Source organism: Narcine bancroftii, chromosome 1 (assembly GCF_036971445.1).
Source record: "Narcine bancroftii isolate sNarBan1 chromosome 1, sNarBan1.hap1, whole genome shotgun sequence".
NCBI lineage: Eukaryota > Metazoa > Chordata > Chondrichthyes > Torpediniformes > Narcinidae > Narcine > Narcine bancroftii.
The window spans coordinates 319,908,366-319,932,119 of record NC_091469.1 but is presented as its reverse complement, the minus strand read 5'-3'; the positions used below and the strand labels follow the sequence as shown (position 1 = coordinate 319,932,119).

Here is a 23,754-nt window from a genome sequence, read left to right as displayed (position 1 = left end):
AGAGGGAGGCCTATACCAAATATAAAAAACAAGGGATTGAGGAGATGTATGGTCATTACTTAGATTACAAGATTACATTCCCTTAAGAGGGAAATTAGGCAAAAAGAAGGTATGAGGCGAAGGTGAATCCTAAGGGTTTTTACAGATATGTGAACAGTAAAAGGAGGGTTAAGGATAGAATAGGTCCACTGGATGATGGGACCGGTGAACTATGTCAGGAACCGTATGAGATGGGAGAAATATTGAACAATTATTCACGAGGGAAAGGTACATTGGGCTATACGAGATAAGAGAGGTAAAGAGCTTAGTTATGTAAAGGATAGAGATTAGTAAAGCAACAGTTTTGGAGCTTCTAGGGTCAATTAAGGTGGATAAGTCTCCTGGTCCTGATGGGATTTTTCCCAGGACTTTAAGGGAGGTCAGGGAACAAATAGCAGGGGCAATGACAGTGATTTTTCAAAGATCACTGGAGGAGGGGGTGGTACCACAGGATTGGAGGGTTCCAAATGTTGTTCCATTGTTCAAAAAAGGCAGTAGGTGTAGGCCAAGTAATTATCGGCCAGTAAGTTTGACTTTGGTGGTGGGGAAGGTTATGGAGGGTATTCTTGACATAGTATATACGCATATTTGGATAGGCAGGGATTGATTAGGGCCCCCCAGCATGGGTTTGTAAAAGGAAAGTCATGTTTGACAAACCTTGTTGAGTTTTTTGAGGAAGTGACAAAAAAGATGGATGAAGGTAGAGCGGTAGATGTGAACTATTTGGATTTTAGTAAGGCTTTTGATAAGGTTCCGTATGGAAGATTAATAAGGAAGGTTCAGTCACTAGGAATTAGTAGAGAGATTGTGACATGGGTTCAGAGGTGGCTGGGAGATAGACAGCAGAGAGTCATGGTGGACAACTGTATGTCAGGTTGGAAGCCTGTGACAAGCGGGGTGCCTCAGGGATCAGTCCCTTTTTGTTTATCATTTATATTAATGATTTGGAGGAGGGTGTGGTTAACTGGGTAAGCAAATATGCAGATGATACAAAAATAGGGGGAGTGGTGGATAGTGAGGTAGATTTTCTTGGATTACAGAAGGATTTAGTTTGTTTGGAAGAGTGGGCTGAAAGATGACAGATGGAGTTCAATGTAGACAAGTGTGAGGTGTTGCATTTTGGTAAAAATAACCAGAATAGGACATATACAGTTAAGGGGAGGGCATTGAGGCACGCAGAGGAGCAAAGGGACCTGGGGGTTAGGGTAGAGTTCACTGAAGGTGAATTCCCATGTAGACAGGGTGGTTAAGAAGGCATATGCTGTGCTGGCCTTCATAAATCATAGTAAAGAGTATAGGAGCTGGAAGGTGATGCTGCAGCTGTTTAAGGCATTGGTGAGGCCAGGTTTGGAGTACTGTGCTCAGTTCTGATCTCCAAATTATAGAAAGGATATAGATAAGGTGAAGAGAGTGCAGAGAAGGTTTACAAGGATATTGCCTGGCTTACAGCATCTGGATTACAGGGAGAGATTAAGGAGACTGGAACTTTATTCATTGGAACATAGATGACTGAGAGGGGATTTGGTAGAGGTATTTAAAATTATGAAAGGACATAAACAGACTCTTTCCCCTGAGGGCAGGGGAGGTTGGAACAAGAGGCCATGAGTTAAGGGTAAGGGGGCAACACTTTAGGAGATATATTAGAGGATGCTTTTTCACTCAGCGAGTGGTGGCAGAATGGAATGAACTTCCGAATGAGATAGTTGCGGCAGGGTCCCTTCTGTCATTTAAGTGAAGGTTGGATGTGTACATGGAGGTGAGGGGGTTGGAGAGTTATTGGCAGTGAGCAGGAGGTTTGAGCTAGTGGAGTTGTTCTAGTGAACTGGTGCGGACTCGAAAGGCTGACATGGCCTGTTTCCGCTCTGTAAATGGTTATATGGTTATATTATTTTTCCAATTATAATTTACAATCTAATGTACATGTACTTACTTCCAAGCTTTTTTGAACATTTGCTGCTTTTAGTTTTTGTAGTATTAAAAACATTAATCCAATCAGCTCCCATATTGATGGCTTTACACTTACCTATGGTAATTTGAAATACTTTTGCCTCGGTTTTATCCATTCGTTTAATTTATTAATATTGGTCCTTGCAATTAAGATGCTGTTCCACTGGATTTAACTTTTTAAAATGACTGTTATATTAATCTCCAATTTTACAAATTAATATGAATGCATTACTTTCAGCTCAAATGGACCAGTCTATTCGATTGCATCAGATCTTCCTTCTGCATATTCTTTTTGATAAGCTTTGCCTTCCTTGGCACATGTCCAATCAAGTTGGTTCCTCACAATGCTTTAATGTGCACTTCCGGATCCTGATTTTCAGAATCCGGATTTATTATCATGAACAAATCATGAAATTTGGTGTTTCTCATCAGCTTCACAGAGCAAACTTTCATATTATAACCATCTTACAACATTACTATATAAAATAATAGAGCATGAAAAGTCAGGCTGTGTCATTGGTTCATTGATCATTCAGGAATCTGATGGCAGCGGGAAGAAGCTGTCCTTGTGCCGCTGAGTGCTCGTCTTTAGGCTCCTGTACCCTTTTCCCCCGATGGTAACAGAGTGAAGAGGGCATGGCCTGGGTAGTGGAGGGTCTTTGAGGATAGAAGCTGCTTTTTTATGACACCGCCTCATGTAGATGTCATCGAAGGAGTGAAGTCTGGTGCCTATCATGTCACAGGCCGAGTTAACAATCCTCTGGAGTTTTATTTTTGACCTGAGAGTTGGCGCCTCCATACCAGACAGTGATGCAACCAGCCAGAATGCTCTCCACGGTATCCCTGTAGAAGTTCATGAGTCTTCGGTGACGTACCAAATCTCCTCACACACCTCACAAAATATAGCCACGGGTGAGCCTTCTTTGTGATTTCATCAATGTGGAGGCTCCAGGACAGATCCTCAGTGATGATGACACCCAGGAATTTGAAGTTCCTGACCTTCTCCTCTACCGAGCCCTCAATGAGGACTGGGTCATGTCCCCCTGACTTCCTCCTAAAATCCACAATAATCTCCTTGGTTCTGCTGACGTTGAGTGCAAGGTTGTTGTTGTTACACCATTCAACAACCTGATCTACCTCCCTCCTGTACGCTTCCTCATTGTCATTTGTGATCCTGCCAACAACTGTGGTGTCATTGGAATCAACATGAATGTCATCAACATTCATTATTATCACTGGGGTCCTCACTGGCATGCAAAAGTGGTAGTGGCTGGCACTTGAGTCGTGGAACCTTGTACAGAGCAGATCAGTAACTCCATTATTCATGGGTGAAGAGAAAACCACGTCAACACAAGAGACTAGATGAGAAACCTTTCTGGTGGCATTTATCCATCCAACCAGTAAAGTCTGCAAACAAAAGAAAGTGCGATAATTGGGGAACAAGAGGTGGGGAAAGCAGAAAGAAAAAGTGGGGGAGAAAAATAAGAGAATGTGGGGGGTGGGGGGGACAGGAAAGGGGAAGTTGCAGCAGTGTAACTCCTCCCCTCTCCGTGGGTACAGAGTCTGGAACAGAAACCCAGACTCAACTCCCCAATTGAAGGCTGCAGCTTGGTTTAATTTAGCTGCTGCCGATTTGGAGGTGCACCACTTTCGGGCAATGCCCTGGTCCCACAATCAGTGGATACATTCACCCTGGCATCGAAGCTCCTGGATTTACCTCGAATTCAGTGTTAACACAACATTCTTCGCTTCACCCTGAAACTGACTCCACCACGGTTGGTGTAGCGGTTAGTGCAGCGCTGTTACAGCAACTGGGGTTCGAATCCTGCGTTTTCTGTAAGGTATGTTCTCCCCGTGTCTGCATGATTATTTTCCCAGGAGGGGCTCCAGTTTCCTCCCACTGTTCAAAATGTACCAGAGCTTGTAGGTCAATTGGGCAGCATGGATTCATGGGTCGAAAAGCCCTGTTACGGTGCTGAATATCTAAGTTTTTTCAAAGATTCAAAAGGGCTAGGGCCAGTAGACACTTAATCCCAGAGATCCTGCAATTTTCAGAAAACCGGGCCTGCAATGGACCTGACTGATTGTCTGACCCACTGGTCTTTCCAGAGAGTTCAGCACATTCTCTGGATTGAGATTCCAGTCAGAACTGAGGAAGTTCCAGGATATTTGGGATGAAGTGAAATTAAAACGTTGTTGAACTTTTAGCAAAAAAAAACATAACAGCATAGAACTACAATGTTATTCTCTGGAAGCAGTTCTGTTTTGCTAATTGAAATTTGTAATGCCTTCCCTTGGGACTGGCAGTGAGTTTCACTAGAAAATTGGAAACCACTCCAGATAGATATTTGCAAGACAAGTGCGATACAGGATTTGGAATAAAGGTAGGGAAATGAATCACCCCCAGTTGAAGTGAACGACAGGCCGGTTGAATAGCCAAATCCTCTTCTCATGTTCCATTTCCAAAGCAAAAGCAGAATGCACCAATCTGACATTCTTCAGGTGATCCTATTGTGTATTTATGAAACACCAACAGATACCCAACAGCGAGATCGAGTGTAGAAATCAATCTTTAGGTTCAGCTGACGAGGATAAACCTCCTGAGTTTTGCTTCTGCAATTTCTAATCTCAGCACAACTGCCAGATTGAATTACTGCTTCGAAGCTTGTGGCCTGGCCATTAACTGATTGCTGTGTTTTACAATGTCACGGTAACATTCCTTCAGTATGCACGGACTATCTTTAACTGTTTCCAAATAATGAAAAATGTATACTTCTGAAACTTCACAATGGTAGCTAGTGACGGAAAGAAAATTGTCACAGAATTGGCATTCACCTATCGATTAGAAGGTTGGAACAGTAGGTCAGGGGTGGACAAACTGCGGCTCGCGAGCCACATGTGGTACTTTGACATGAATGTGTGGCTTGCAGAAATATGTTGGCTGAGACAGGAATCATACAAGCCGGGGCTCACAAAGGAAGTGTTAGTGGGTGTGGCTTGCCATCGTGTGATTGTGGCGTGTGTGGCGAGGTTGCTGGCAGTAAAATTAGTGGAGGGTAAGCGTGATCCAGGCCGTTCGCCCTCCGGAGCTCCTGACACTCCAACCGCAGACTCTTGCCTAGACTCCGGCTGCCTGCCCATCCAAGCTCCATATGCCCCATCTGCCATTCGTACGAGCTCCCAATGCCCCAACTGCCATCTCTCGCCTGGGCCCTGGCCGCCCGTCCATCTGATTGCCCAACATCCTGTCTGTTTTCCATCCCACCGTCTCTTGCATAGGCCCTGGCTTCCTGCCCATCCAAGCTTTCAGTGTCCCGTCCGTCCACCCATCTGTCCTCGATACCCCAACTACCATCTCTCACCAAGGCCCTGGCTGCCCACCTATCCGAGCTCCCAATGCCTTGAATGCAGGCCTACCATTCAGCCCTGGCCAGCCAGTTGCTCATCTGATCTCCTGCTCATCTAATCTCCTGACACCCCAGCCGCCCTCCCATCCGAGCTCCCAAAACCCCAAACGATGTAGGTGTTTACAGTGGTCAAAAGTAGTATGCTTGTAATAGTCGACCCCCTAAACTTTACCCTAAAAAAGTGGTCCACAAAATTTGACCATTACACATGTATATATGGTAATTTTGTGACAAGTGACTAAACATTTGGTGAAGGAAGTTGGTGTCATCAAATTGTAAGAAATCCAAGTATAAAAATGATAACAGAAATGTTAAGACAGAGTGGGAGGAAGATTTTCCATTCATCATTAAACCTGTGGGTCACTAAGCCATCACAACGCCAGGAACATGAAACACCATGAGAACCTTTCAGCTGATCATCCACCGAAAATCAGAATTGTGGAAAAACAAGTTAACTGTGTGAAAACCATCACTAAATAGCCAGCAGACACTGTTGACAATGTTCAGTATGGAAGTTGATACAGCGATTGAAGCTAGTTTTGTTATATTGCTTGTGCACAATGTCTATATTATAGACAATAGGAGCTGGAGTAGGCCCTTCAGCCCGTCGAGCCAGCACTGCCATTTTACAGATCATGGCTGATCACTACTATCAGTACCCCTTTCCAGCCTTATCCCCATAATCCTTAACTCCTTTGCCCACTAGAGTCTTATCTAACTCACTTTTGAACATAATCAGCGAATCTGCCTCTACCACCCTCTGTGGCAGAGCATTCCACAAATTCACACTTCTCTGGGTAAAAAAAAGTTTTTTCATCTCCGTCCTAAAGGGCCTACCCTGTATTCTTAAACTATGCCCTCTAGTCCTCGTCTCCCCCATCATTGGGAACAAGTAATCCGACTTCACCCTGTCTATCCCCCTGATAATTTTGTATACCTCAATCATGTCCCCCCTCATCCTTCTAAACTCCATCGGTTAGGAGTCCAGTTTTTCTAGCCTTTCAGCATATGTCAACCCCACCATCCCTGGAACTAACCTTGTAAATCTGCGCTGCACACCCTCTATAGCTAGTATGTCCTTCCTCAAAAATGGAGACCAGAACTGGACGCAATACTCCAGGCGGGGTCTCAGCAGGGCCCTGTACAAATGCAGAAGGGCGTCTCTGTTCCTATACTCCAATCCCCTCTTTATGAAAGCCAACATGCCATTTGCCTTCTTCACAGCTTTCTGAACCTGCATGTTAGCCTTCAGTGACCTGTGAACAAGTACTCCCAGATCCATTTGCTCCTCCCCACTCCCTAGCTTGTCTCCATTTAAATAATACTCAGCTTTCCTATTATTGCCCCCAAAATGGATAACCTCACATTTGCTCACATTGAACGTCATCTTCCATTCAGCAGCCCACTCCCTCAACCTGTCCAAGTCCCTCTGCATTTTCCTGACATCCTCCTCACACCCCACACTGCCACCCAGTTTAGTGTCATCTGCAAATTTGCTCATGTTATTAATAATCCCCTCATCCAAATCATTTACATAAATTACAAACAACTGAGGACCCAATACCGATCCCTGCGGCACTCCACTCGTAACATCCTGCCATCCTGAAAAAGACCCGCTTACTCCAACCCTTTGTTTCCTATTTCCTAACCAATTTCCTATCCATGTCAGCACCTTACCTCCAATACCATGCTCCCTGATCTTGCCCACTAGTCTCCCGTGCGGTACCTTATCAAAGGCCTTCTGGAAGTCCAAATACACCACATCCACTGGCTCTCCCAAGTCCACCCTCTTTGTCACATCCTCGAAAAATTCCAGAAGGTTATTCAAGCATGACTTACCCTTAAGGAATCCATGCTGACTAGCCCTTATACTATTATTTCTGCCTAAGTGTTCTGCTATTACTCCTTTTATGATATATTCCAATATCTTCCCCACCACTGACGTCAGGCTGACCGGTCTATAATTTCCCGTTTTCTCCCTCCCTCCCTTCTTAAAAATCGGCACCACATCAGCCACTCTCCAATCCTCAGGGACCTCCCCCGAATCTATGGAACTTTGGAAAATGTCGACCAGTGCCTCCACAATTTCCATAGCAACTTCTTTAAGCACCCTAGGATGCAGCCCATCAGGCCCTGGGGATTTATCAGCCCTCAGTCCCAACAATTTACTCACAACCTCCTGCTTCTGGATCCGGATATCCATTAGATCCCCAACTTCCCCAGGAAAGTTCCCCAAGTCTCTTGATACCGCATGACCACTACCCCCTAACTGACCATAACCTATATCCTCCTTGGTGAAGACAGTTGCAAAGTATTTGTTAAATTCCTCAGCCATCTCCTTGTTTCCGGTAATAATTCCACCCTTTTCCATTCTTAATGGACCAATTTTAGACCGAACCAATTTCTTCCTCTTCACATATTTAAAAAAGCTTTTGCTATCCTCCATTATATTATTCCTGATGGCGAATTTGTTAAGAATATCGCTGAAGTTGTTGCAGTGACACAAAAACCTCAGCAACTAATAACACAAACACCAGTTTCACACCACACTACAGAGAGGTTTATCTCCCAGATCAGTGCTGATGTTGAAGGCAAAATGCCAACTGATTTAAAGCATTCACTTGTATTCAGCTTGGCTCCTGATGTTATCTACAGACATACAAGGCAGCCCACAACTGGCAGTATTTGTTCGTTATGTTTCTTCTGATCTAACTTGAAAGAAGAGATGTGGACTCAGTTGCACTAAAAGGAAACAACTCGCAGTGTTGACTTTAAAAATGCACTTGGAAGAGCCTTAACAAATGCTGATGTTCCACTGGATAAACTCCTCAGTGCTGCAACAGTTGGGGCACCCGCAATGGTGGGGAGAAAAATGCAGGATTAATGAAAAGTGACCCCAGCATTCTAGAGTTTCTCCCTGTTCATTGCATTATTCATCGTGAGCACCTGGCAGCTGGATACTTCAAGTGTGAAGATGTTATGAAATCCGTCCTTGAAACTGTCAATTTCATACGCTTAAATGGGAAGGCCCACCGTCAGTTCAAAAGGTTTATTGAAGAACTGGAGCTTGAAGTTCATCCCAGTGACGTCTCCTCCTACTGCCGTGTGAGGTGGCTGTCAACCAGCAAATCCTCAAGTAGGTTTGTGGATCTGTTGCAGCCTGTTATTACTTTTCTTGAAGAAAATGAAAGAGTCCTATCCTCAACTGGAAAAGGTGCAAGAGCTAATGTTCTTTCCTGATTTAGTGAATCATTTGCAAACGCTTAACTTGGCTATGTCAACTTAAGGATAGGATTGTTTCCGATCCTTCAGAAACTTTCAGTTTTCAGAATAAGTTTTTCAGAGAGACAAAATTGTCAGGAGACATCGGTCACTTTCCCCAACTCCAAAGGAGAGTAAATATATTCCCTGATATTGAAAAGAAAAGACCACCAACTGGAAGAATACAAACTACTAGGACTGCTTGATCCTAGGTTTGAGGACGTGTAGAAGCTGAAGCCCCATTTCGCCTTTTCTGTAAATCAATGTGATCAGTGATGGTTGTCCAATTCTCAGCGCTCTGGTTACAAATTCATCTGCTATGGTAATGAAACTGCAGGAGGACATGGGTCTAAAGATAATCCATAAATCCTTCAATTCTTTTTTTTTCTTCTGATAAGCACTTTAAAATAGTTCTGGTAATCTTAACTTTGCTTAATGCGTACTTTTTTCCGGAAATCCCTCAGGAGTCTGTAGGTTGCACGGTGATCCTCACTGGTGTCCCGGTCGCTGGCGCTGCAAAGGCATTACGCTAACTGCTACACCAACCATGCCGCCCTCTTACAGAAGAGATGTTACTTGACGATTTTTTCCTTCAATTGCAATCATCCAATAGGTTTTTAAAATAAGGGAAGGGAAGCAATCGTGTTAATAATGTGCAAGTCATTTTAACTGGTCATTCTCAACCCACTCCAATTTGTCTATCACTGCAACAGATTCATAGCAGATACCTTCTCCCTCCACTTAGCCCTTGGATAACAATGACACCTAGGCGAGACTATTTTTGTCTATAGAAATCGGCCTTCAACGTTACCAAACTCATCCCCAGACTTCATGACCTTAGCTTCAGCATTCATCTCTGCAAATAGATACATTTGTCTATCCCATGGGCCACAACCAATGAGGATTGGTGACTGCACCTCCTCTATGATCATCCTCAACACCCGGGCCCTCTGTATATTCAGTCCCCTGCTTTATTCCTTGTACATCCAGGACTGTGCGGCCAAACGCCACCCCAACTCCATCTATAAATGTACAGATGATGCCACAGTCAAAGGTAGGATTTCTAGCAATGACAAGCATAGAAGGGAGATACAAGAATTAACAGCTTGATGGTGAGACACCACCTCTCCTTCAAAGTCACAAAGACCAAGTAGCTCGTCAAAGACTTCCAGAAGAGGGGTGGGGCGCACATCAACAGTGACGAGATGGAGACAGAACCGTAAAAGTCCAAAATTTCAGATGCCAGAATCCTGAGAATCCAGACTCAAACGTTTTAAATTTAGCAGGATTTTGTGCATATGCGTTAGAACCACAGATGCCCAGTGCAACAAGCGACCACGTCATCTTATCACAAAGAAGTTCATTTGCATTCTGCATTTCTCTTTTACAATGTTCATTTTTAAACATAATTTTGTAGTGAAAAAATTTATGTTTACATTTTTGTCAAGTGTTGACTTTATATTTCTTTAAAGCTGTTTGTTTTGATAGCTGAAGCTGGTGTATTTTCTAATGAATACATTATCAAAATTTACCTGTTCATCGCTTCTGACCTCCTCCTTAAATATGAATTTTAAAAGTACTGCCCTAGCATTCGGAAAATCCGGACCAACCCAATCCCTAAGTAGTCTGGATTTTAGGCTTCAAGTTCCTTGGGGTAAACATCTCCCATGATGTGTCCTGGTCCACCCATGTCGCTGCAACAGCAAAGAAAGTGTGGCAGCACCTTCTCTTCCTGAGGGCCTTGAGGAAATTTGGCAAGTCACCTGCGTCCCTCAACAACCTCCACAAATGCACCATTCAGGGATCACTGCGTCAATTATGAGGTGCTCCACCCAAGATCACAAGGAACTGCACGGGCGTTCACAAAAACCACTCCCCTCCACAGTCCCCGCAGCCTTGGAAAAACTGGCAACATCTTCAGAGGCTCAGCCCATGCTGGCCACACTCTCTTGACCACTTCCCATCGCGAGGAAAATTCATGAGCGTGAGATCACGCACTACCAGATTCTTTCCTACTCTTGTCAGCCTCACGAATGATCCTCACAATCAAGGGTGGCATTGGTTACTGTAGCAGTTAGCGTGACATTATTACAGCACCAGAAACCCAGGTCGGAATCCGGCACGTTCTCCCTGTTTGTCTGGGATTTCCCCGGGTGCTCCGGTCTCATCCCACCATTCAAAATGTACAGGGTTGTAGGTTTATTAGGGCATAATTGAGCACCGTGAGTTTAACTGACCAGAGTCTGCTCCCTCCGCATTGTAAATAAACAAATAAAATTTAATAGCAATATTATTTTGCCCAATATACCATCGGAATTCTATCCGTAAACTCTGCACTTTGTACTGTGCATAAATTGCTGTACAATGTATGAAATATCTAACTGGACTGCTCGCTACAAAAATAACTTTATCACTCCATCTTGGTATATGTGATAATAAATTTGAACTGGAGTGAAAAGTGTCACTGGAGTGAAAATTCCCCCTCAGTGTCCTGAAGCAGCCAACTAGAATGTAGCCTTGAGTGGGAAGGTTATGTGGCTGTCTCTGACCTCAAATGCACTACGAAACAGGATAGAATTTAACCTAATAGAGAGAGGCACATAACAGAGTGTACTACCACGAACAAATTCAGTGGACTCGTTGGTTCTTACCTGCCTGGGCTGCGGTAATCAGAGCTGTGTTTCCCTCCGTGTCTTGCCAGTTGACATCAAGGTGAGGGCATTGGGCCAAGATGAAAACAATGTCCATGAACCCTTGATAACAGGCCACCATCAGCCCAGTCTGCAAGCAGAAAACACCCACCTTTGTGAGATTTTAATCTCGCAAAGATCAGAAACTGCAAATAAAACAATGACATGCAAAAATCTAGCAAACTAAGCAACTGATGAAGGAAAGTCAACAAAGCAGAAACATTAAAGAACTGGAAACTACTAAAAAGGTTGATGGGGAAAAGATACAGCCTATTTTGGAAATGAAATATATACCAGTAGGCCCAGGTGACAATTAAAGAGTAATTTGTTTGCATAAAACTTGTGTGGGCTAGTAAAGGTGAAAGGGAAGTTGATTGGAAAAGCCACCAATATCCCAAAGCAGGGACATTCCCAGCAACAAGCAATATGAGGGCATAGTTTAGAGTCCAACGAATGATTAAGTAGTCAATGTCCTTGGTTTTATCATTTCATACACAGTCTTCACTTCCATCACCTGACACCCCCTCTACAAGGTCACCCAATAATACTGCCAACTAGCATTTGCATCTACCACACAGGCTCAGGCAGCCTGAGAGACCAAGACATAAGAAAAATACCCGTATATAACTAAAAGCTGAAGATCGATAATGAAAACAAAATACTGAAAATTCCCGGCAGGGCCATGTGAAAGCCCACAGATAAAAGAAAGTTTAAAAAGGACATAGACAGAGCAGAGAGAAAAAATAGTAGTTGGTAATATAAATTTAAATCTTAAATGACATTTTAATTTGACACACAACATGGTAGCAGGCCATTTCGGCCCACAAGTCCGTGCCACCCAATTAGCCTACACCCCTCCCCGGTACGTTTTTGAACGGTGGGAGGAAACTGGGACACCCCCCCCCCGCCCCCGGGGAGAACCCACGCAGACATGGGGAGAATGTACCAACTCCTTACAGACAGTGCGGGACTCGAACCCGGGTCCCGACCGCTGGTGCAGTGACAGCATTGCCTTATCCTTGACAAAGGAGACAAACTGATCAGCAATTAGAGAAATTAAACACACAAAAGGTCTTCCCAGAAGTGAAACCTTTGGGGTTTTTTTGTGTGTGGTACCACACAATTCAAAACAAGTCTCTGGAGGAGGTAAAAATGATCATCTTATCTTTTTCACTAAGCATTATTTAAACATATGCAATTTCCTTTCTATTTACTACCACTATAGTTTGTCAAAAAGCATCCCATTTAGGCCATTCACATTGGCTTTGTAGCTTTTCCATGGCTATTACCCAAAACAATTGTAAATCAACAGCTATCCCTTGAAGTAGACATAGTTAGCATTAATTGGATTTGTAAAAACACATTTGAAATTGATGACTGATGTTCATAGTGCAGAGGCTTTTTGGCCAAGTGCCCTGTCATGTTTGTGTCGTGGGCTTGGATCTGCAGCTCAGGTTGACAATGGTCTGTGTGGCTGCACAGCAGAGTAAAGGGAATTTTGTGTAATGCTACATCTGTTTTATTACACAATAACAAAAGGATCTTGAATCATGTTGATCAGTTGTGTGCGGCTTCATTGGGAAAGTTTAAAATTGCTTTTGTAAAGTTCCCACATTTTCCAGTACAGCCCAGTCATTTATAAACAATGGGTTATTTTTTTACTGATGACGAGATATTATTGAAAGAAAGCCACAGCAGCAAATGTGTTTAGACAGTATAACAGAACATAAGTTACTGATCTGCATCATGTAAAAATAATTAAAAAATACATCCAACTCAATCTCAGATTAACGTGACTGACATAAATCGGACGGTACTAAGTTGAGTCACACTCAATAAAGAAACACCAAATGGGGTTCTCAACTGTCCTCCCAAGAGAGAGTGCTGCACTGTTGGAATGCTGTCTTTTGGATGAGATGTTTAGCCAAGGTACCATTGCCCTCTTAAAAGCATGGCATGATCTCATGGCACTAATGGCCATTGATCTCATAGTACCACTCCAAACAGCAGAGCTCCCATGGATGGGAGCCAAAATGGGCAGAATCTAGCACAAATCACATGTTGGCTGATTACCCAATATTATCAAGTCTCTGATTCTTTTTTTAAACCACCATCCCATAATCTCTCTGCCGGAATGGATCCCTGCCCAGCACTCAAGGTGCAGAACGTGCTTTTGAAGTTTTAGGCAGTACAGGGTCTCTTCAAGTTCCAAACAAACGGTTCAAGGTCCTGAGTGGATCAGGCAGCGTCAGTGGAGGGGAACAATGTCCTGATGCAGGGTCTCAACCCAACTCGTCAACCATTCCTTTCCCTCCACCGGCACTGCCTGACACCCCTATGTTCCACCTACAATTTTCTTTAAATTTGCTTCAGATTCCAACATCAGCAGTTTTGTGCCTCTCTTCAGATTCCAGTTTGATTTCCAGACACTGTGGTTCACAAAATCATCTATCAGCTGTTTTATTATTTATTCAGCGGATCTAACAACCTTCAAAGGGGAAACTTTTTCCACATTTATTGTGACGTACACCACTGCAAAGAGAGGACTACTCTCAAGGGGACAGAGTACACACAGCAAGCCTCTGGGACAAAGTTTAAAAGGCAAATTTGATTCACCTTTAGAGAGTGATGCTTTCTGTTCATTGTTTCTTTGACGGTATGGCAAAACGATGAGCAGAAATTATATCAAAATTGAGGACATTTGTAAACCCATGGTGTCTGATATGGACAGATACCTTGCAACTTGAATTTTTATTCTTGAAGAGGAGCAACACGTGGGGAGTAGGGCATATTTCCCAGACCCCATTCGTTTATGTTAATATTTGTTCAGGAAATGTAACTTTCAGGAGATGGATGGGAGAATAGACGTGGTCATACGTGCATCCCTGGATAAACTTGGTTATCGTGCCTTAACGTAACACATTTGGCTATACTACACCGATTAATGTTAAAGCAGTCAGCCTAGTCATGACAATTTTTGTAACAGACATTTTTCCGCATACTGTACTGAAATTAGTTCAATGACCACATGATTCCTTATCATGAATATTGCTGTTAAAGTCTATAGTAATTGATCAAGAAGGTTATATTGTAAGACATTGCAAATTAACTATCATGGATCACTCACCATTGATTAACAAAAATGCATATGCAATTAAAAAGGTCACTGAAGGCATAATCTAAAATAAGGCCTTAGGTAGTAGTTATAATCTGTCAGCTAATGACAAAAAAAATGTAACACGAGTTGTAATTTGCCTTTTATCTTTGCTTTCCCTACTTTATTGCCCACAAACTGTAGCACTTGCTCATTCAAGGCCTCCTGGATCATTGCTGACACACTGTTGTAATTTATTGTAATTCCATCCAACTCTGTAATGACAGAGGCAGAAATGACATTTTACTGGGGAATGTCAAACAATTCTGTCCTGAAAATATGATCAGTTTTTACGTTTCCTTCCAATCTCACCAATAGCTTGCAAAATGCCAGTGATTGTGGACTGCAGTTTTGCAGAGAACAAAGAAGCTGTGATTAGGCTCTTTCAAATCAGTGTAAAATGGGATTGAACCAGTTAGCACTCAAGTTACGCTGCAGTTTGAAAGGGTCTGACCCGGTCAACCCCGTTGGAATCCAACAGGGTCCCTGACCTATGTCAGAGGTAGTCAGGGAACCCAATTAAACTTACCCTGGTCACATCCACAGGCAATTTGAACAGGAAAATGGTCGACCCGCTGATTCCGGTGACATCAGTGCTTGCGTGTGTCACTGGGCAGCCAGCATCCAAACATCTGGCAGTACTTCAGGTGAGTGCGTGACGCATCGTTGCGGGGGGCGGGATCCCCCTTAAATAGTCAGGTTGGTGATTTAATGGGTGGATCCCCCCCCCTGCAATTTAAAAGGTGCTTCCAGCACCTTTGCCCCAGTAATGCAACTGGGTCCAAGGAGGGCGACACAGGGGCTGCAGTTTGAAAGAGGTTATTGATTCTGCCTGGGGAAGAAAGAATCCCAGGGTTGTATATGATGTCATGTATATACTCTGACAATAAATCTGAACTTTGTTCTCCTTGGAGGGGATAAAGTGGTTTAACAGAGAAATTCAAGATACAAAGGCTTTGAGAGAGAACAAATCAGGAGAAACTGTTTCCACTGCCAGCGTGAAGCTCATTGTACTATGAAAGGAAGCAGCAGAATCCTGACAGGAAGTGTTCTGAATGTTACGCCTCCGTGTACCTGCTCTGTCATCTTCACTCTCGATTCTGTTGCATACATGTTAACAGAATAACTGGACTTTTTGACAATGGGTTCGTTAACAGCAGGTTGGCAGGAAGCAAAACTCAGTTTCACAACCTGGCACATTTACTTTTATTAGCTGAGGTTGCTGTGTCTTTTTAAAATTAAGTGACAAAAGAATGAGCAGCAGATTCTTTCTTCCTTTAAAGAGCAGAGAATTATGCTTGGAAACACACTGCGGAAGAATGTCATTTCTCTCACAATATTGAGGATGGGATCATTATACCAATTCGGGAACTTGCAAAGATAGAGCAGGAAATGCTTAAATTAGAGTGTTAACCCGTCTCTGTTGCCTGCTCTTGTCACCCCGCCTCCAGATCCCATTGCAAGCATGAAATATGTGAACAATGCAATGGGACTTGTTTCACAACAGGCTAGTTGACAGCAGTCTAGAGTTATCAATTGAAGGGATCCTCTATTTCAGATCCTGACAAATTTACACTGCTATGCCCCTTCTTTTCCATGAGTTTTTATACGAAAATGTTGATCAAAGTCTTCTGATTGTAGTCTTGCCTTAAACAAATCATTTCAAAGAATGAAAAATATTGGTTAACAAATCTATATCAAGACTTAATTTATTGACCAAACATCAATAACGGTTTGCACAAGAAAATACAAACTTTTTTTGCATGGAAAAGTTTCACCTTGAAATTCGCCTATTGCCACGATCGCTCCACAGAAGATGTAATATCACTGGCTCTCCACTCAGCTCTGCATCAATTTGAAAACAGTAACTCATATATACGGCTGCTCTTCATCGACTACAGCTCGGCCTTCAGCACCATTATTCCCTGAGTGCTGGTCAAGAAGCTCCATACCCTGGGACTCTGCACCCCCTTCTGCAAAATGATCCTTGACTTCCTCATCAGAAGACCACAGTCAGTATGAATTGAAAACGTTTCCACCTCACTGATCATCAACACAGGCGCACCCCCAAGGATGCGTGCTTAGCCCACTGCCCTACTCACTATACACCATGACTGTGTGGCCAGGCACAATTCCAATGTCATCTACAAATTTGACGATGATACCATGGTTGTCGGCAGAATCACAAATGGCAATGAGGAAGAGTTCAGGAGGGGGATAGATCATCTCACTGAATGGTTTAACGACAACAACCTCGCGCTCAACATCAGCAGAACCAAGGAGATGATTATGGGCTTCAGGAGGAAGTGAGGGGAACACGGCTCAGTCCTCATCGAGAGCTCAGTAGTGGAGAGGGACAAGAACTTCAAATTCCCGACTATCAACATCTCCAAGAATCTGTCCTGGAGCCTCCATGTTGATGCAATCACAAAGAAGACTCGCCAGCAGCTATACTTTGTGAGGTGTCTGAGACAGTTTGGTATGTCACCGAAGACTCTCGTAAACTTCTACAGATGTACCGTGGAGAGCATTCTGGCTGGTTGCATCACTGTCTGATATGGAGGCGCCAACTCTCAGGGCATGAATGAACTCCAGAGGGTTGTTAACTCGGCCTGTGACACCAAAGGCACCATCAAGGACATCTACATGAGGCAGTGTCTTAAAAAAGCAGCCTCTATCCTCAAAGACCCCCCACCACCCAGGCCATGCCCTACTACCATTGGGGAAAAGGTACAGGAGCCTAAAGACAAACACTGGGTGGTACAAGGACAGCTTCTTCCCCGCTGCCATCAGATTCCTGAATGATCAATGAACCAAAGCCACTGCCTGACTTTCCGTGCACTGTCATTTAAATTTTTTTTATAATAATGTTGTATAATAATCTGAATGTTTGCTCTATGATTCTGCTGTAAAACAACAAGCTTCATGACTTGTTCATGACAATAAATCCTGATTCTGAAAGGCTCTTTTTTTTAATGGAAGTTAAATCATGTTTGACATACAGTATTTGCCAGAGATCAGGATCTAAAATCTGAGGCAATAAAGGAACCTAAATGCACGTTTATAAAATCATTTCACGAGATACCACATAAAAAGCCTGGAGCATAAGATATTGGGGGAACTGTCTGAATGAGTACATAATTTTCGGGTTGGAAGGACACAGTAAATGGAGTACTCAATTCATAGCCCTCAATTGTTTCTTAATGACCTGGAGGAGTGGTCATAGAGTAAAGGGTCCGAGTTGGCCAATGGCCTGTTGCAATGAGGATATTTAGCCTGCTACAGTGTAGATCCGGTTGAGTAAAAGATCAGAAAATGGAGATTAATGTAGGAAAGTGTGAAATTATGCATTTCAGTAAGAAAAATTGAAAGGCAGATTATAATTTTTTTTAGACATAAAGGACAGTAACAGGCTATTTTGGCCCATGAGTCTGTGCCGCCAAATGACACCCCATTAACCTAGGCCCCCAGTACATTTTGTACGGTGGGTGGGGAGAACTGGAGAAAACCCACACAGACACGGGGAAAACTTAGACAGCGTAGGACTCAAACCCCGGTCCAGTCCCGATCGCTGGCACTGTAAAGGCGCTATGCCAACCATGCTGTCCAAATCTAACTGGAGAAGGTTGTAAATAAGTGAAGTATACAGGGGTTCCAGGGGTTCTTTAGTGGAATACAGCAGGTAGGTGCAGCAAATGGTTAGGAAGGTCAATCGGCCTTTATCACAAGAGCATTGGAATTTTGAGACTGAGAAAGACAATATTGTTACAACCATACAGGTCAAAGTGAAGGACAGTGATTGGGGTTATTTTGGCCCACTTGGCTAAGAAGGAATATACTGATATTGGAGCCAGTCCAAAAGAGATGCATTAATTTAATTCTTGAAATGAAAGGGCTATCTATTTTAAGTACCTTAAGAAATTAGATTAATGCTCTCTGGAGTTTAAAAGATCTAATTAAGACATACAAGATCCTTAGGGGCATTGCAAGGTAAATATTGAGAGGTTTTCATTAATAGAAGCATCCTCAACATGGAAGAATACAAGGGAATGGTCATTTAAATGTGGAACTTCTCACATGATAGTGAATTCGTGGAAATATTCTACTATGAAAAATTATGTAGCCTAGAGGATCACTGAAGTTTTGAAATATCAGGGAATTGAGAGTTCCAGATTACTGGGCTGTGACCTACACCTGTTCATATTTTCTTTTTGTGTTCCTTAGACAATTCTAATTCTAAGTGACCCTACCACTGAAAATATTTAATTCTGGTTACCTTACTTGCTTCCCTAATGAAAACATCTGAAGCCAAGAAACAAAGAGACAGGCTAATTGGCCCTTCACGTCTGTTCAATACAATCACGGCGAGTTATCCAAATTCAATACCCCAGTCCTGCTTTCTCTCCCCATCCCTTCATTCCTTTGGCCATTTTTGAACATATTGGTCGTGATTTGGACGACTGCCTCCTGCATTGAGAGAATTCCACAGGTTCACCACTCTTTGGCTGAATAAATTCCTGATGTGGTCTCAGTGACCTTATTGCAAGCCCAGGTTTTCAACTTTCCCACCATTGCAGAGGTCTTTCCCGTATCGAGTCTGTCCAGTCCTGACAATGAGATTGCTGTTTTCATATTCTCATTAAACCATCCAATAGCACGCAATTGAATCAGGTTTCCTCATTATTGCAGAAATCAACCACATCCTTCTGAAGCTACAGTGCCCAGACCTTCTCACAGTTGTACAGGCCTGCTCCAACCAGCACTTTGTACAGCACAATTCTGAAGTACAACTTCAACAAACAACACTGCACTCAAGTCCTCCAAATATAAAGTTTAAAATAGCATCCTCTCAGTTTATTTATTTCCCGTGGCCATTTTAACTTTCTCAATACATTACAGCTTTGTACAAGCCCTTTGGCCCTTGATGTTGTGCCAACCTATATATTCCTTCCTAAAAGAAATTAAACCCTCCCTAACCCGTAACCCTCTATTTTTTTTCCATCCATGTGCTTAAGTGTCTCTTAAATGTTCCTAATGTTTCAGCCTCCACCACCATCTCTGGCAAGGCATTCCAACCCCCCACAACTCTCTGTGTAACAAAAACTTACCCCTGACGTCTCCCCTAAACTTCCCTTCCTTCACTTTGTACACATATCCTCTGGTGTTTGCTGATCCTGCCCTGGGCTAAAGGAACTGCCTGTCCACCCTAATTATGCCTCTCATAATCTTGTAGTCCTCTATCAAGACTCCTCTCATCCTTCTACATGCCAAAGAGAAAAGCCCTAGCTCTGCTAAACTTGTCTGACAAGACATCCTGGTCAATCTCCTCTGCACCCTCTCCATAGCTTCCATGTCCTTCCTATAATGAGGTGACCAGAAATGAACATAATACTCTAAGTGTGGTCTCCCCAGAGATTTGTAGAGTTGCAACATGACCTCTCTACTCCTGAACTCAATCCCCTTATTAATGAAGCCCAGCAACCTACAGGCCTTCTAACAACCTGTGCGGTGTCCTTGAGGGATATATGGACTTACACCCCAAAGTCCCTCTGTTCAACCACACTCTAAGTAAATGACCATTAACCCTGTACTCAGCCTTCTGGTTTGTCCTTCCAAAATACATCATACTTTATCCAGATTGAAATCCATCTGCCACTTTTCTGCCTAACTCTACATCCTGTCTATATCCTCTTGTAACCTTTCACAACCTTCGTGTCATCCACAAATTATTGACCCATCCTTCTGCCTCTTCATCCAGGTCATTTATAAAAATCACAAAGAGCAGGGGTCCCAGAACAGATCCCTGCAGCACTCCACTAGTAATTGACCTCCAGGCAGAATGCTTTCCATTCACTACTACTCTCCGCTTTCTTCCTACAAGCCAATTTTTTATCCACACATCCAAGGTTCTATTCGTGACTTTCTGGATGAGTCTCTCATGGGGGATCTTGACAAATGCCTTGCTAAAATTAATATGGATCACATCTACCACCCTACCCTCATCAATTTTTTTTGTTACCTACTCAACAAACTCAATCAGAATCGCGAGGTACGATTTTCCTTTCACAAAACCATGCTGACTATCCTGACTGTCTGTATGCTTTTTTCCTGTTGGTCAAAAACTCACTTCAGAAATATTTTTTTTTTTTTTTTTTTTAATTTTTTATTTTTCACACCATAAATCACAATAGCCATGATATACACTTTTTCTTTTCCACACATTTACAGTGACTTTTTCTCCCTCCCCCCTCCCTCCTCCCAAGCCACCCCCCCATCCCCCCCCTCTCATCCATTTTAGTTATACAATCTAGGTTGCATTAATTCAGTTAGTCAATGTTGTCATTCAACAAAAATACACCAGAAATTCTACTGAGTCCATTCTTTTCTTTTCTTCTCCTTCCATCAACTTAGGTAATGTTTGTTCCCGGTAGGTTTTCGCTATTGTATTTAATGTAAGGCTCCCATACTTGTTCGAATATTTCAATATTATTTCTTAAACTATATGTTATTTTTTCTAATGGAATACATTTATTCATTTCTATATACCATTGTTGTATTTTCAAATTATCTTCCAATTTCCAGGTTGACATAATACATTTTTTTGCTACGGCTAGGGCTATCTTAACAAATCTTTTTTGTGCATCCTCCAAGTCAATTCCAAATTCTTTATTTTTTATGTTACTTAGGAGAAAGATCTCTGGATTCTTTGGTATATTGTTTTCTGTTATTTTATTTAATATCTGATTGAGATCATCCCAAAATTTTTCTACTCTCTCACATGTCCAGATTGCATGAATTGTTGTTCCCCTTTCTTTTTTACATCGAAAACATCTATCAGATACTGTTGGGTCCCATTTATTTAACTTTTGCGGTGTAATGTATAGTCTGTGTAACCAATTATATTGTATCATACGCAGCCTCGTATTTATTGTATTTCTCATCGTTCCAGAGCATAACTTCTCCCATGTTTCCTTTTTTATCTTTATATTTAAATCTTGTTCCCATTTTTGTTTAGTTTTACCATTTGTTTCCTCATTTTCCTTTTCTTGCAGTTTAATATACATATTTTTTATAAATCTTTTGATTAACATTGTATCTGTAATCACATATTCAAGGTTACTTCCCTCTGGTAAACTCAAGTTGCTTCCTAATTTATCTTTCAAGTAGGATCTCAGTTGGTAATATGCCAGCGCTGTATCTCCCGTTATATTGTACTTATCTCTCATTTGTTCAAAGGATAAGAATCTACTTCCTGAAAAACAATTTTCTATTCTTTTAATCCCTTTTTTTTCCCATTTTCTAAAGGCAAGGTTGTCTATTGTAAAAGGGAGTAGCTTATTTTGCGTCAATATTAGTTTTGGTATTTGGTAATTTATTTTATTTCTTTCTACATGAATCTTCTTCCATATATTGAGGAGATGGTGTAATACTGGAGAAGTTCTATGTTGTACCAATTTTTCGTCCCATTTATATAATATGTGTTCAGGTATCTTTTCCCCTATTTTATCTAATTCTAGTCTCGTCCAGTCTGGTTTTTCCCTTGTTTGATAAAAATCTGATAGGTACCTTAATTGTGCGGCTCTATAATAATTTTTGAAGTTTGGCAATTGTAAGCCTCCTTGTTTATACCATTCTGTTAATTTGTCTAGTGCTATCCTCGGTTTCCCCCCTCTCCATAAAAATCTCCTTATTATTTTCTTTAACTCTTTGAAGAATTTTTCTGTCAGTTGTATTGGCAATGCCTGAAATAAGTATAGTATCCTTGGAAAAATGTTCATTTTAATACAGTTTATCCTTCCTATCAGTGTTAGTGGTAGCTCTTTCCAATGCTCTAAATCGTCCTGTAATTTTTTCATTAGTGGATTGTAATTGAGTTTATATAATTGGCCTAGATTTTTGTTTATTTGCACACCTAGGTATCTTATTGCCTGCGTTTGCCATCTGAATGGGGATTCCTCCTTAAATTTTGAGAAATCCGCGTTATTCATAGGCATTGCTTCACTTTTATTTACGTTTATCTTGTATCCCGACACTTCTCCATATTCCTTCAATTTCTTATATAGTTCTTTTATTGATAGTTCTGGTTCTGTTAAGTACACTATCACATCATCCGCAAACAGACTGATTTTATATTCCCTGTCTTTTATTTTTATTCCTTTTATATTATTATCTCTTCTTATCGATTCTGCTAGTGGTTCTATAGCTAGCGCAAACAATAATGGTGATAGTGGGCATCCCTGCCGCGTTGACCTGCTTAAGTTAAATTGCTTTGATACATGTCCATTTACTGTCACTTTCGCTAACGGTCCCTTATATAATGCTTTAATCCAATTAATATACTTCTCCGGTAAACTGAATTTTTGCAATACTTTGAACAAGTAATTCCATTCTACTCTGTCGAAGGCCTTCTCTGCGTCTAAAGCAACTGCTACTGCCGGTGCTTTATTTCCTTCTACTGCATGAATTAAGTTAATAAATTTACAAATATTGTCTGTTGTGCGTCTTTTTTTGATAAATCCAGTTTGGTCTAAATTTACCATTTTCGGTACCTGTTCTGCTAATCTGTTCGCTAATAGTTTAGCTATTATCTTATAATCTGTGTTTAGCAGCGATATTGGTCTATATGACGCTGGTGAGAGTGGATCTTTCCCTTGTTTTAGTATCACTGTAATTATTGCTGTTTTACATGAATCTGGTAAGTTTTGTGTCTCATCAATCTGGTTGATTACATCCAGGAGGGGCGGTATTATTAGGTCTTTAAATGTTTTGTAGAATTCTATTGGGAGTCCATCCTCTCCTGGTGTCTTATTATTTGGTAAATTTTTTATTATCTCTTGTATTTCTACTGTTCCAAATGGTTCTGTTAATTTATTTTGTTCCTCTATTTGTAGTTTTGGTAGTTCAATTTTAGTCAAAAATTCATCTATTTTCCCTTCTTTCCCTTCGTTTTCGGTTCGGTATAATTGTTCATAGAATTCTCTGAAGTTTTCCTTAATTTCTTTTGGATTATATGTAATTTGTTTGTCTTTTTTCCTTGTTGCCAATACCATTTTCTTAGTTTGCTCTGTCTTAAGCTGCCATGCTAGGATTTTGTGTGTTTTTTCCCCTAGTTCATAATATTTCTGTTTTGTCTTCATTATATTCTTCTCCACCTTATATGTTTGTAATGTTTCATATTTTATTTTTTTATCCGCCAATTCTCTTCTTTTGGTTGTATCTTCCTTTATTGCTAATTTTTTTTCTATGTTTATTATTT

General features: G+C 41.7%; 1 protein-coding gene across 1 annotated transcript in view; it reads right to left on the bottom strand.

Annotated features, from left to right (window-relative positions):
* Positions 1-23,754, bottom strand: part of LOC138747598 (ankyrin repeat domain-containing protein 33B-like) — an 85,141-nt gene that overhangs the window by 30,518 nt on the left and 30,869 nt on the right. Inside the window, exon 2 of the mRNA XM_069906974.1 lies at positions 11,306-11,435. Within this exon, the coding sequence (XP_069763075.1) occupies positions 11,306-11,435 (130 nt within the window). The remainder of the gene's footprint in view (positions 1-11,305; positions 11,436-23,754) is intronic.